The sequence below is a fragment of the Lissotriton vulgaris genome, chromosome 1_2 (genome assembly GCF_964263255.1).
Source record: "Lissotriton vulgaris chromosome 1_2, aLisVul1.2, whole genome shotgun sequence".
In the NCBI taxonomy this organism is placed as follows: Eukaryota; Metazoa; Chordata; class Amphibia; order Caudata; family Salamandridae; genus Lissotriton; species Lissotriton vulgaris.
In genome coordinates, this window is record NC_141686.1 from 122,720,167 (window position 1) to 122,734,145 (window position 13,979).

The 13,979-nt window shown below is 44.3% G+C and overlaps 1 protein-coding gene across 1 annotated transcript in view; it reads right to left on the reverse strand.

Moving 5' to 3' along the window:
- Nucleotides 1-13,979, reverse strand: part of LOC147734664 (uncharacterized) — a 5,992,067-nt gene that overhangs the window by 4,230,551 nt on the left and 1,747,537 nt on the right. The window contains exon 10 of the mRNA XM_086952471.1: nucleotides 12,027-12,281. Within this exon, the coding sequence (XP_086808597.1) occupies nucleotides 12,027-12,281 (255 nt within the window). The remainder of the gene's footprint in view (nucleotides 1-12,026; nucleotides 12,282-13,979) is intronic.

The following is a 13,979-nucleotide window of genomic DNA, read 5'->3' on the forward strand; positions in this document are numbered from 1 at the left end:
GTTGCAGGAAAAGAAAGAGAGGGAGACACGGGAACGTAATTTGCAAGTTAATGGTCAATTTCCTATTCGATGCCCTCTTTATCCTGTCCTTACTAATTAATCTGATGATTTTTCATTGCTAGACCGTTGTCCGCCTCTGTATATTTCACCTACGGCTCCGAATGAGTTATTGGATGAAGACGATCAAGGGGATAGTCGTACCAGGCTAAGTGTTGATCGGGCTGCAGAATTGCGTGGGTTTGCTCGAAAACTTAATGTTAAATCTATAACTATTTCAGAGGTAGATGACCATATGCGTAAGTGGTCCGAGAAAGAACGGTTGTATTTCCTGAGCCATTTTGGAGACGAAGTTGTAGAACGGTTTAGAAAATATTCATCTGAGTTGGAGCCAAAGGATGCATCAGTTGGTCGTGAGAATTTGCGTAAAGGTATTTTTGTTCTTACAGATGCGGATTCGTTTTTCCAACGGTTGGTCCATCTGCGGGATGAGGCGTTAACATTGCGGGCGGCAAAAAAGGCATCAGACTCGGCTGCGCCTGGATCGACTGAGATATCCAAAGAGTGTCCTATCTTTGGAGCAGCTAAGAGTTCTACAGTTCATAATATGCCTATGCGAGAAGCTGCACCTTTATATGTCCCTCCTAAAGGGCAAGGTACAGATGATGATAAATCGTCTGTGAATGCAAAGGGTTATTTTATATATAATTGGGTTTACACGCCGTGGAATAGAACAGATGTGATGGCACTTAAGACTGCTCTGCCTGACCCTCGTAAAAATCCGGCAGCTTTCTATGAAGGAGTGGAAGGGGATATTTCTTCGTGTGTTATGACATTAGTTGATATTTATCTTTTCTTTGGGTTGATATTGCCTCCTGATATGTGGAGGGCGATTCGTAAGTTCGATGATCGAGCGATTCTGGGTGCAGATTGGAAAGGCCTAACCCAAGCTGATTTGGATAGGGAGCCCACGTGTAAGCCATGCCAATTAATTTTAGATCTCCCAGGGGCTATTTTAAATAAATTAAAAATGCTTGTTCCCCCTAAGAAGATTGATTGGACTATGTTAGCTTCTTGCAAGCAGAAACCGGATGAATTGGTTTCTGACTTCTTTTCACGTTTTGAGGAAGCATTCCATTACTACAGTGGGCAATTATTAACAGAGGACACGGGCAGGCATTTGTTCATTGACAAGTACGTGGCTAATCTCCTACCGGAGATTAAAAAACGTTTAAAGTCTAGTGAAAGTTCCTGGACCACGGCAACCCCTGCTTCTTTATTGACCATGGCTCAGTATTATGAACAACAGTGTGAGAAGTTTGCCTGATATATAGTGCTCACTATTCCAGTGATCACTGTGTATCATACCAAATGACCCTTATTGATGATTGGTTGTAAGTCAACCTTATAGACCAGCTATCCTAGTAGCGTGTACAAAAGCATTCTTTAGGCTAAACTCTAGAGGGCGTGTTAAGCCAGCTGTTTTACCATCACATATACCCCTTGAACACCAAGTGAAAGGACACCACACAAGTTGTTATGAAAAATAAAGTATATTTATTTATAACAAGTCTACCCTGAACTCTTTTTTAATCAGGGAGCTAAGCACAATACAAAACTCTTAAGAAAATACTTCAAGTTGCACAATTTACACAAATGCCCGAGGGGCACGAAAAACCATATACACAAAAAGTGGAATGCGAAATACTAGCAGGTAAGTAACAAGATCCAGAGGCTTCAGGATCGCTAGGACTACACTACTGGACCCTAAGGGTTTTCGGACGAATCCGACTAGATAGACTTAAAACGAAAAAGGATCTGGGCACTTGGATAGTGAACCTGTGTTGGAGCACCGAAATGCTCGGGTTACCTAGCCCAGGGGCTGCTTCTGCATAGGGTTCAAAAGACGTCGGGAATCCTCGTGGTAGTCTATGGAGCCTGAAAGAAGAAGTTGCTGGCAGGCGACCAGTGAAGAAGTTCGGTGTGATCCAAGCCTGGATCGGTGATGGAGATGACCTGAAAGCAGAGGGGACTCGGTTCTTAATCACTAGCCAGTGATTGTGCGGGCACCAGGATGGCACCGGATGAAGTCACCTCGATCAGGTGAGTGGGCGGCGCTGGACTCTGCAGTCATACGGGCCAGGAGGCGTTGTCGGCGACCAGGCTGGAGGTGCGAGCTGTCCCACGATGGTCTCTGCTGTTGGCGATGCTGGAACCAGGATTGGAGCAACAAGCCTTGGCAAAGGCAAGCCCACGCGGTGGAGTCAAGATGGCGCCTGGAGTGGACCAGGAGGGTCCGGGGTGCTCCTCTCTTGGAAGGGAGCAAGGGCCAGTCTGGAGCAACCAGACCAGTGATGAAATCGTCGTCGTACGTCGTCAGGAGGGCCACTAGCCAACAGGCAAGTGACCGGACAACGCGGTGAGCAGCAAAGAGCAGAAGGGCCCCACGGAGATCTCGTGGATGCTGGGGGGCTGGACTTCGGTGCTGGAGCTGCTCAGGGTTGGGGCTTCTCAAACCCCAGTGCACTCACTCGAGGATCCCTCGGCGGTCGTGCTGGTTAAGTGTCGTGCTGGTTTTGAAGATGGCCGGTCCCTCAGGTCTCGTCACACCCACGAATCTCAGCTGGGCTGATGATGCAGGTAGAGGTCAGAGATGCCAGGGAATCCAGGTCTCGTCGAGCTGGTCAGTCTTGATCCGGAGGATGGACGTGCAGCAAACTGCGATGCTTAGGTGGTGCCTGCGGGTGCAGGGTGGCTACTCCTTAGCCACAAGGGAGAGTCTTCAGAAATTGTCAAGAGTTCCTTTCGTGGAAAGTAGTTCAAGATTCAGAATTATCTAATTTGGGAAGGGGGCCCGCTCCTACCTTTATTCTAAGAAAAGGGGCTGGCACGCGACTAGGTACTGCCCATGGGTGGGACCAGGAGGGGGGTGGTTACACCCCTCTCCCTTGTCCGGACTTTCCCCAGCTCAGGGGCTGGTGTGCCCCTGGAACTGGTTTGAGCCGGCATATGCACAGTGAGCACCGGGGTGCCACTTCCTCTCAGCCCTGCCTACCTGGGATACACAAAACCCTGTCTGGGATGGTGCTAGCACCGCCCTTGACAGGAAACCCTTTGTCCAAGCTCTCCTCGCTGGAAGGACTCCCAGCAGCAGGAGGTCAGACTTGTGTCTGTGGTGGCAGCATCCATTTTGTGATGCTGAGGCTAGAGTTAACTTTAACCGGGGTTCACAGTTACATACATGTCGTGTCCCTCTAGAAGGGTGGAATGCTAACCCCGTCGCCAGAATTGGCGAGGGGTTAGTATTCCAATTCGTATGACACCTTACTCAACATGTTTTGATAAAGCAATACCAAAGTTGGCAAATAACCGCGAGGATTATAATGTACTTAAGAGTATATGGTACGCGTTATCATGGAACAGCTATTAGGACTTGGTTCCGCAAGCTGCAAATGGGCTCAGCTCATGCCAGAGCACCATCTCACATAATTCCAAGCACTCTGCCTTCAGGATTGTTAAGGCCTGCCATAGGAGTGACTGATAGGAATACATGTGTCCATTTTAGGGTTAGATATAGGAATACTATATCTAAAGCAAAAGGGTGATTACACCACCTTGCCCCAGCTGTCATGCAGCCAGTTGTGTCAGATTTGGATGGCCAGCCAGGGGTGGCATAATACATGCTGCAGCCCCTGGTAGGCCCTGGGTACACCTATGCCCTGGATACCTAAGGTATGCTGTACAGGGACTGATAAGGTGGGCGAGTACCAATTGGTAAATGCACCTAAGGTACACGTGTGTCAATTTAGAGAGAGAACAGCTAGGCTGTGGGTCTGATTAGCAGGCCCACAGCCAGGGAAAGTCGTAAACCAGTGAAGCAAAAAGCAAAAATCGGGGGTGACAATAGGATTGCAGACCCCACTCTCCTACAGACAGGAATTGGAGGCTAAGGAAAGTAGTGATAAGAAAGCGAAGGAGTTAAATACGAAGTGGATGTTGGCTCAGGTTTACGCTACACAGCCGAGAGGGAATGATAGGGGTAGACGTGGATCGTATGGTACGTCTTCCGTTCATTTCGATATTTCTGAGGACCAGTGTGCATACTGTAAACAGTTTGGACATTGGATTTCAGACTGTCCGGTGCTTCGAGAACAGCGTAATCAGCGTGGTCGAGGAAGTGGAAGGACGCGGAATAGTTATTCAGGGCCAAGGGGTGATCGTGGTAGGTTTGAAGCGAGGGGTCGTGGTCAGGCTGATCATAATACTTTTGATCGACGGAATCAGTATCAGATAGCTGAGGGTGAGTTTACTGAGTCTCAGGATTATGTACATGCATAGGATTGCGTAGGATGGGGTGTGGAATCGGTTGAAGTACCAGTAGATCAAAGGGGTCCATATGTATCAGCGCATGTTTTGGGTTCTACTGATCAGTTTCTGGTTGATACAGGAGCTACTCGCAGTGCTCTGTCCAAACACTTGGTTCCAAGGGCTCCCCTGTCTGGCGAAATAATTACATCAATAGGGTTTGATGGAACGCCCATTGTCACAACCCCTTACATTTCACATTGACAAATGTACTGCCCGATGTCCGTTTTTGTTGTCACCAAAACACTCCAGATAATATTATGGGACTGGATATGCTTAAATATTTTCGAGCAACTATACGCTGTGCTCCTGAAGGGGTGCAGGTTATTTTGAATGAGAATTACCCAGATGTAGAGAGATTGTGCCTCATGCAAGAGACCGAGGCGTTAGCTTCTCTTCCAAAAACGTTATGGGCTACTTCGGATACAGATGTGGGACAGATGATTATCCCTCCCATACGCATCACTGTAAAGGAGGGGGTGTGTTTGCCTCGTGTACCGCAGTATAAAATTTCCAGGGAAGGTGAAGTTGCTTTAATGCATATTGTACATGACTTGATTATTGCAGGCGTGGTGGAAGAGGTCCCCTATAATGTCTGTAACAGCCCAATTCTTCCGATTTTAAAGAAAGATACAGACATTAAAATCTATCGTTTCATTATTGATTTGAGGGAAATTAATAAGATAGTAGTGCCGCAGTACCCAGTGGTGTCTGATATTACCACCTTACTTACTTTGATTCCGCTCACAGCCACTACCTTCACTGTTATCGATTTGTAGAATGCTTTATTTTCGATCCCCATCCATCCTGATAGCCGATATTTGTTTGGCTTCACATTAAATAACAAATCATATAGATTTTGTCGAGTTCCTCAAGGTTACACTGAAAGCCCTAGCATTTATAGCCAGACTTTAAAAAGACAGCTTGATTCTTTTGATTTACAGTCTGGAGTGGCTCTCATTCAATATGTTGATGACATTTTACTTGCAGCAGACACGCAGGAACAATGTGAAGAGAGTAGTCTTCGCCTGCTTTCTTTTCTTGGCCAGAATAATCACAAGGTCTCAAGGTAATAGTTACAATATTGTAGACCAAAGGTGACCTACCTCGGTCATCTTTTGTCTAAGGAGGGACGTGCATTGACATCTGATCGAATCCAAGCAATCTTAGATACACCAGTCCCTAGCACTCAGAAAGATGTTCGTGCTTTCATAGGTTTAACGTCTTTTTGTAGACAGTGGATAATGGGGTTCTCACACATTATAAAACCTTTGTTAGCATTGTTGTCCAAAACTACACCGATCCCCCTTGAATGGACAGATGAATGTCAGAATGCTTTTGAGCAATTGAGACAAGCCCTTTGTTCTGCACCAGTGCTAGGTACACTAGATTATACAAAGATCTTTACATTGTATGTACACGAGAAAGATGGGTGTGCATTGTCAGTCTTAGCGCAGACACACAGGGATAAACGGAGACCTTGTACGCACTTCTCAGCAGTACTTGATCCTGTAACACGGGGATTACCTGGGTGTTTTCGAGCAGTTGCAGCAACAGCAGTGGCTATATGACAGAGTGAGGGAATAGTTTTGTCACACAAATTGTTGGTGTTAGTTCCCCATGCGGTAGACGCTTTGCTAAACCAAACAAAAACTCAGTATCTAACTAGTGCACGTTTAACAGGATATGAGTTAGCACTGTTGGCGCCACATATTACATTGAAGAGACGTGCTACTTTGAACCATGCTACTTTATTGCCGTATCCAGTTGCTGAGACCCAGGAAGAAGAACACCATGATTGTGTTTTCCTGACTGAAGAACAAACAAAGGGTCATATTGACTTACAGGATAAGCCACTTCCAGATATAGATGGGGAACTGTGAGTTGATGGATCGTGTTTAAGGTTTCCAGATGGTACAACTTCTGCAGCCTATGCGATCACGACACTTAAGACAGTGGTAGAAACAGCACGAATACCGCAAAAATTGGCCCAAGCAGCTGAATTGATAGCCTTAACGAAAGCATGTGAATTAAGTGCTGGTTTATGTGTGAATATCTACACTGATAGCCGGTATGCTTTTGGAGTAGTGCACGATTTTGGCCTACTCTGGAGGGAACGAGGGTTTTTGACTTCACACGGAGTGCACATTATGCATTGAGAATTAGTACGTGATCTCCTGAATGCGCTATTGTACCCAAAGAAAGTAGCGATAATCAAATGCAGTGCACATAAGAAAGTGACAGACAAAGTAGGACAAGGAAACGCTTTCGCAGATCGCATAGCGAGGGAAACTGCTATGTCACAAAAAGTCTTGCCTATGTATGTGGTGAAATCACAGGCTGAGCGATGGCATGATGCCAGAGAGGAGATATTAGATATTCAGAAATCAGCGTCTGAAGCAGAACTTGCAACCTGGGCAACGGAGGGAGTATTGGATGAGGGTTGCTGGAGGAGCAAAGATATGGAGAGATGGAAATTGCCTGCCGCTTACTTGCAAGCAATGGTTCAAATGACACATGGATTGGCACATGTTGGAGCTCTTGCAATTACTAAATTGCTTACACGAGTTTGGGAGCATCCTGAGATTGCCAATACGGCCAAAAGAGTAGTGCAGACCTGCCTGATATGCTTACAGTACAATCCTGCTAAAGGGACTTATACTTCGAAAGGAGGGTTTGTTCCACCTACTGCACCATTTGAAGTACTACAAATGGATTACATCCAGCTTGAGCGTTGCAATAATCTTAAGTATGTCCTAGTGGAGGTGTGTGCTTTCAGTAAATGGATTGATGCCTTCCCCAAGAAGGATAATACAGCATTAACAACCGCTAAGGTACTGCTCAAAGAGTACTTCCCATGCTATGGTGTTCGTAAATTTTTGTGGAATGATAATGGTCCTCATTTTGTCGGGAAAATAGTGGAGTACGTCCTGAAAGGATTGGGGATTCAGCAAAAGTTTCACGCTGTATTCCACCCGCAGTCAGCAGGTCTGGTAGAAAGGTATAATGCTACTCTGAAGCAGAAGCTAGCAAAGATTGTGGCATCTACGTCTTTGAAATGGCTGGATGCCCTGCCTCTAGCATTGTTGTCTATTAGATCAGTACCACATTCCCGAACTGGCCTCACACCTTATGAAGTGGTGTTTGGAAGGCCTATGAATATATGGGGAGTTCCTAAGCCTCGTTTACTACATGATGTGCCTTGTATAATGATGAACGATTATTTGGCACGATTAACAAATGATTCACTCTCTATTCATCAACAGGTTCGAGAAGCGCTCCCCGACAATTCCATTGGAGAGGCTCACAATCTTCGTCCTGGGGACTATGTCATGATTCGATCGCTTGAGAGATCCAGCAGTTTGGAGCCGAGGTGGTGTGGCCCTGAGCAGGTGTTGTTGGCAACTCCAACGGCCGTGCGAGTCACGAACAAGAAGCGGTGGGTGCATTCTACTCATTGTCGTCGTGTCTCTCCGGATCTGGTGAACCCCACTGTGCTGTCTGATTATCGAGACATCTTGGACGCAGAGAAGAGCCCAGCTACTACGTCTACTGAATCGGAGGGAGCCTTCCCGGACCACACTGTTTCTGGTAGAGAAAGATACAATCTACGGCCAAGGAGAGCAGTTGTTTTGTGCGAGACTGGTTGAGTTACTGCTCTGAGGTTTGTGAAAACGGAAGCCGAGAATATCAAGGGGGGGGATCAGTTCTGTCCAGTGTAGCAACACCAGTCTTGAATCTCGGAGAAGAAACCAGCGGCTACCTCGGAGCTCAGCACTCATTTTTTTATTTTTTATTTTTAGTTTTGTTTTGAGACTTTTGTGCTTCGAACTATGGCACCTACTATGATGAGAAACAAGAGAGTTCTTGGTGCTGTGCTTTTTGTTACGACCATAGTGGTAATAGCAGTAATAGCTTGGGTTGTAGAACGATTGGTTCCGGCAAGAGAATATTTATTGCCTACTACCCCAATCCCATCCCAACATTTTCATTTCACTTTGCCTTATCATGAAGAAAGACATAGACAGACTTATTCAAATAACAGTTTCATTCAAATTCTACATCACACCCATAATATGACGAACACCTCGAACTGTTGGGTATGTGGAATGTTGCCTGGACATCAAAAGAAAGGAGGCCCTCCACTCATTCCTCTTCCGTTCTCTCATAATGGTTTTTGTAACGCTTGGTACACTCTTCTGTTTACTTTGAGATGGCCAACCAAAGGTGGACTGCTTTTCCGGCTTAATAAAGTTTGTTATAATGACAGAGATGGTTACCCGCAAGCAGAAGGAACTAAATTCGAGTGGGAAGAATATCGACCAGATAATGTGTTGTTGCCTCGTGTTTACACTAATCAAAGACGTACAAATGTGTCTAGTTTACATGTGATTACAGTTATTGACACCAAAGCTGATTTATGTGTCCGAAATAAAGGTACTATCCCGGTAGGGAGAAGTGAATGTAATACTACTCTCACCTTTGACACGCCAAATGGTATTGCCTTTGTAGCTTCACAAAATACTTACTTCATTTGTGGAAATAAAGGTTACCACCGTCTTCCTATTGGATGGTTAGGAACATGTTACATATCCTTTGTATTACCCCCTGTATTCATTGCCCCACCCATGTATCCTAATGACTTTGTATTATATCATGATTTTATATTAAACAGAGTGAAGAGAACATTAGCAATTGATGAGATTGACCAAACAGACACCTCCCTGCAGCAATATGTCGATTTTAATTTAGGCCTCTTTTCATTTGTTGGTGCTGCCCTAAATAGCAGAAAAATAAGACGACTAACACATGTTGTAGAAGCTGTTGCTAATGAAACAGTTTTTACCATAGGGAATTTGACTGAGGAACTTCAAATTACTAGAATTGTAACGCTCCAGCACCGTATGGTTCTAGATGTAGTGTTAGCTGATCGTGGGGGTGCATGCCGCATTATCGGTAGTAGTTGCTGTGTATATGCACCTGATAATTCACCTTCTGTGTATGATGCTATTTCTAAATTGCATAAAATAGCTGCTGAAATACATCCCGAAAACGGTACATTGACATTCTCAAACTGGTTCTGGACTTTGCTCAGCACTTGGGGTTGGAAACTGTTAACTATTCTATGTATAATAATTGGGATACTCTTTTTCCATTGCCTATGTATTCAATGTAGCCCTATGTTATGTTCTATGTGTATTACTGTGTGTATTCCATCCAAACAAGCCATTGCTAAGAATGAGCAAATGATTAATCGAGAAATACCGAATATTATGTTGATTAATACTGATGATGAGTATCCTGATTACTTTCATTATGAGGTAGCTTCAGCTAAAAGCTAAAAGGGTCGTCTGTCGTAATTTGAAAATGATCGGGTTAGCGTTTAGGTCAGCTACACAAACTTCTTCTTATCTTGACCACGTTTGCGGAGGCCATTTTGTATTGCTGGCTTCCATTTTCATGAACATGCTGCCTCGTGGTCAGCATGCCCTTTTGTCCTTCCTCTGTACCAACGACCATCTAACTTGCCCAGCAACAGGCTATTTTTAGTACTGGTCAAGCTTGCACATGCATAGTCAAACCCTCTGTATTAGTGGACGGTCATCGCTTAGGAATGTTCCCCAAACTGACCGGTGGTACTAAAACTCCTCCCATAAGTTGGCTGTGTTCCAGAAATGTCCTTATATGTACTTAAACTGAGCAAATGTATTCCGCCTACTCTTTTTATTACTGTAAAATTGTATAAAAGAGGTCGCGCACCGATGTTCGGTGTGATACCTCTTGCATTGCCGAAGGGTGCTGTAGGATTGTACCACTACCCCATGGGGTCTTAATAAACTTGTCTTTTGCATTTCCAGTTTCCGTGCCAACTTCTATGTTACGGTGTCATGGAGTTTTTGCAGAGTATGTAGATCTGAGGAAACCCAATACCACAGTATTGGTGGTGGTATTGGTGGTGGTATTTGTGGTGATGGTGCCAGTATTGCTGGTGGTGGAATTGGTGGTGATGGTGGTATTTGTGGTGGTGGAGGTGGCGGTATTGGTGGTGGTGGTATTGGTGTTGATGGTGATGGTGCTAATAAAACGGGCTTTTGAAAACCAGCTGTCAGGTGGCTTTAGTGCGGATGAAATGTAATTCAGATGTGCTGTTGTCAGCTTCAGCCCATCAGAACACGTTAATGTGCTACCTGAAATTCACATGACTTAATTCGCTAATCATTTCTAAATCCATTTAACTTGGAGGGTTGAAACAGACACGTGATTATGCTGGGTTGAAGTGAGTGAAAGCAGGCGCCCTTGTTACGGGGGGCAGCCATGCTGCTTAACCCCTTCCATGCTCATAACGAGCTCTGCTCTTCATGCAGAACACTGATTGTGTGCTCATGACGAGCTGAGCTCGTCATGAACCATGGGAATCAATGACTCTCAGCACTGAGGGAGAATTGCTGTAGCATTGACGTGGTTAAAAAAATAAAAGCAGTTTCAGCTGAAGCCGAGCATGTACTGCCTGCAGTAAGAGAAACTCCATAAAGTAAATAGCGCTTACAGACTAACTAACAGGTCCCGTGTAACAACCAAAGTAAAGGGGCCAGTAGCCATGGGAGGTTACAAATGAAGACAAGGCTGTACCAAGGAGGGACTAACAAGCATATTAACGAATCCGAAGGCAGCATTTATGAAGGACAATGACACACGCCAATGAAAAATATGGGAGGAGAGTGGGCGCGGCTTCTCTCCCATACTCTACTACAGCATTCTCGCAGAGCGAGCAGCGCATGCGCACTGCCGCTAGGCACGACCTAAAAAGGAGACATTCTTGGAGCCCAGCACCTGTAAAAAAAGATCTAAAACACTTCTAGCCACATGTAAATGATGTTACATGATAGCAGAAAAATAATTTCTGACAAACTTTTTTCTGGAAAACAGTTTGTGAAAAAAACTGTGAAGCAACTCACATATACATATGGGTAGCGGAGGCTTCGACAGCCTAAAATGGGCTTCAGTTTTCCTTATTAGTTACACAGGTAGGTTGTGTCATAGGTGCTATAAAGTAGAAATGACAAGGGGTTTTTGGAATTACAAACAACCTTAAATCCACAAAATCTTGCCTGTGGTGGGATTTCATGGAACATATGGACAGACGATATTCTTCACTCTTTTTACTGTTAGATATTTACATAGATGTATTGATGAGAATTGTCCTGGGGTCCTTGCATTCAGCAGAGAAGTATTCTAACACCTAAGACTATCAATTAAAATCCTCTGAATCAGAAAAAATAAACCTTCATCATTTCTTTAGCAGACCCTTATTGGCAGCTCTACAATGGAGGGGAATGTGATCATGAAGCTGTAACAAAGAAACGACAACCTGGATGATTGTCAGGACCTTGACACATAACATTTTGTCTACATTGTACCCAAGGATTTAATCCTATTGTCATTGAGATCTGAGAATAGTGTGTAATCCATCACCTGATATTACCCGGGAGACTATGCTGGATTAAATAAACTTGACCTAGTACTCTAGACTTGACTGACATTTTCCCTTTTAATGCCACTGGGGCAAAGACATTATGCCTGATGCCTGCCCCTAGACAGCATTCATTTTGCCTATATGCAGGAATCACTGTTGTCCAATACTTATATGTCTATAGCATGCGTACCTTGGTATCATGTAGAGTAAACTTCACAGAAGAGAGGTCAGCCTCAGGGGTCCAGAACTCAGCAAAAGAAAAGCCCTGGGCAACGTCACGGTTACAGCCGTTCAGAATATGGTAAACAGCTTTCATCTTCTTCACCTTAATACACCAGGTGCGAAGGTTTTCAGCTGCTTGGCTCAGAACAAGGTTAAAAGCTGTTTCCGTCTGGGCCAAAACCTGAAAGCAGCAATTATTCAATTTTAGGGTAGTAAATGGACACTGAAAATGTTAAAAGTGTTAATCAATAATATACTTTCAAAAGATACGAACTTCAATAATTATACATGACTATCAACCGCTCTGCGAAGTAGGGTCATTTCATCTTCTGTGCCTGTCATCGCATTCCAAGAGAATTCGCTCTAACAACTTCTTTAACTGATATTATTGATATCATCCTCCAGCTATGACCTCTCACATCTTGTCATTCTCACTAGCATCGTGCTGTGTCTACTCTGAACAAGTAAGTCCAATTGTTCGGTTCAGTGTTCTGCAATGTCTTGCTCTGTCAGGATGTGCGCACTTGCCTACTGGTATTCCACGGATGTCCAGTACGACTCTCATGTTGCTAGTCCTGTCTATTGGGTGGTAGTGAGATCATCGGTGTGCTATTGTGCCACAGTGTGCAGCAGCTGCAAGAATATTGAGCAAGTGGAGTTGAACACTTGTGCCCAAACAAGCTCAGGCACAAAAGCTGCAAGAATAAGTGTTAGATGTGCCGTAATAAGGCTGGGGAGCAATACATTACCTCCTTGTTCATCTTCCCGCCTGTCAAGATGGATAAATCAGGAGACTCTCGATACTTAAGGATGCACTTTTTGGGCAAATACCTCCAACTGCAACTGCCTAGCAGTCAGCATAGGAACTACCAGAGTGAGGTGCCAGAACATATATCATGCAATCAAGCACAAATAATTCCAGGGTAAGGTAAATATGAATAACCTAAGCATGACCAAAATAAAGGAACTAAAGTAAATACTCTACAACATCTTCTCCCTTAAAATAAAAATAAAGAATAGAGAAATTGCAGTACTATCACTAGTACTAATGAAGATAAAGATCCTATTATTTCAATGGACACATTATGAGATGCTTTACCATTTGGCATTATCATTGCATGGTTATATTGATCAGTTAACGGTCTTGTAGGAAGCTAGCTCTCTATATAGTGCACTAAAAAGAAGTAAACTGTGTAGAGAGTCCAGTAGGTCCCTATTTGGCTTACTGAGCTACAGCAGAAAATACTAACGCTCTCTTTTATGGTAGTTTGGGCGAGCAGTCAGGCTTATCAAAGGGTAGTGCTAAGAATTTGTTGTACTCACGGAGGCAATTAATGAGACACACTCTAAAAATAAATCCAAGACCAAATGAGAAAAATATTACATATTTTTATATACGTAACAAAACCAAGATCTTCGTTCAAAAGTAAGTACTGTTTAGGTCTCGCTGGAGCCAGCGCATGTCTGGACTGGCAAGACATTTAGTAGCTGGCTTTTTGAAGTGCTACCAAAGGCTTTTTCCGGCAGCCAGAGAGCGGACGGTTACACACACATGAGCATAAACAGGCCATCTGGCTTTCTGTAATGGCTCATTAAGCCTTACAACGCATGAATCCCCTCCCCTACCCCCTCCCTTCTCCCACTCGCTCCTCATCAGCTTCTCTTATTACCAGCTTCCCGCTCCCACAGCAAATGCTTGTATAACTCAGATTTCAGAGGTATGAATACTAATTTATTTGTCCACTAGATGGCAGACCAACGTAAGCAATGCTCAAACGTAATTATTTTGTCAATACAATGTCCTGCACGAGTTGCCAACAAAATCTGCATTTTTTTAATGTTTTGCTCTCCAGCTGAGGTGCTACCGCAGCGCCGGCACACTGCCTTAAAGACGCTTTGACTGGACATTGCAACACACCCG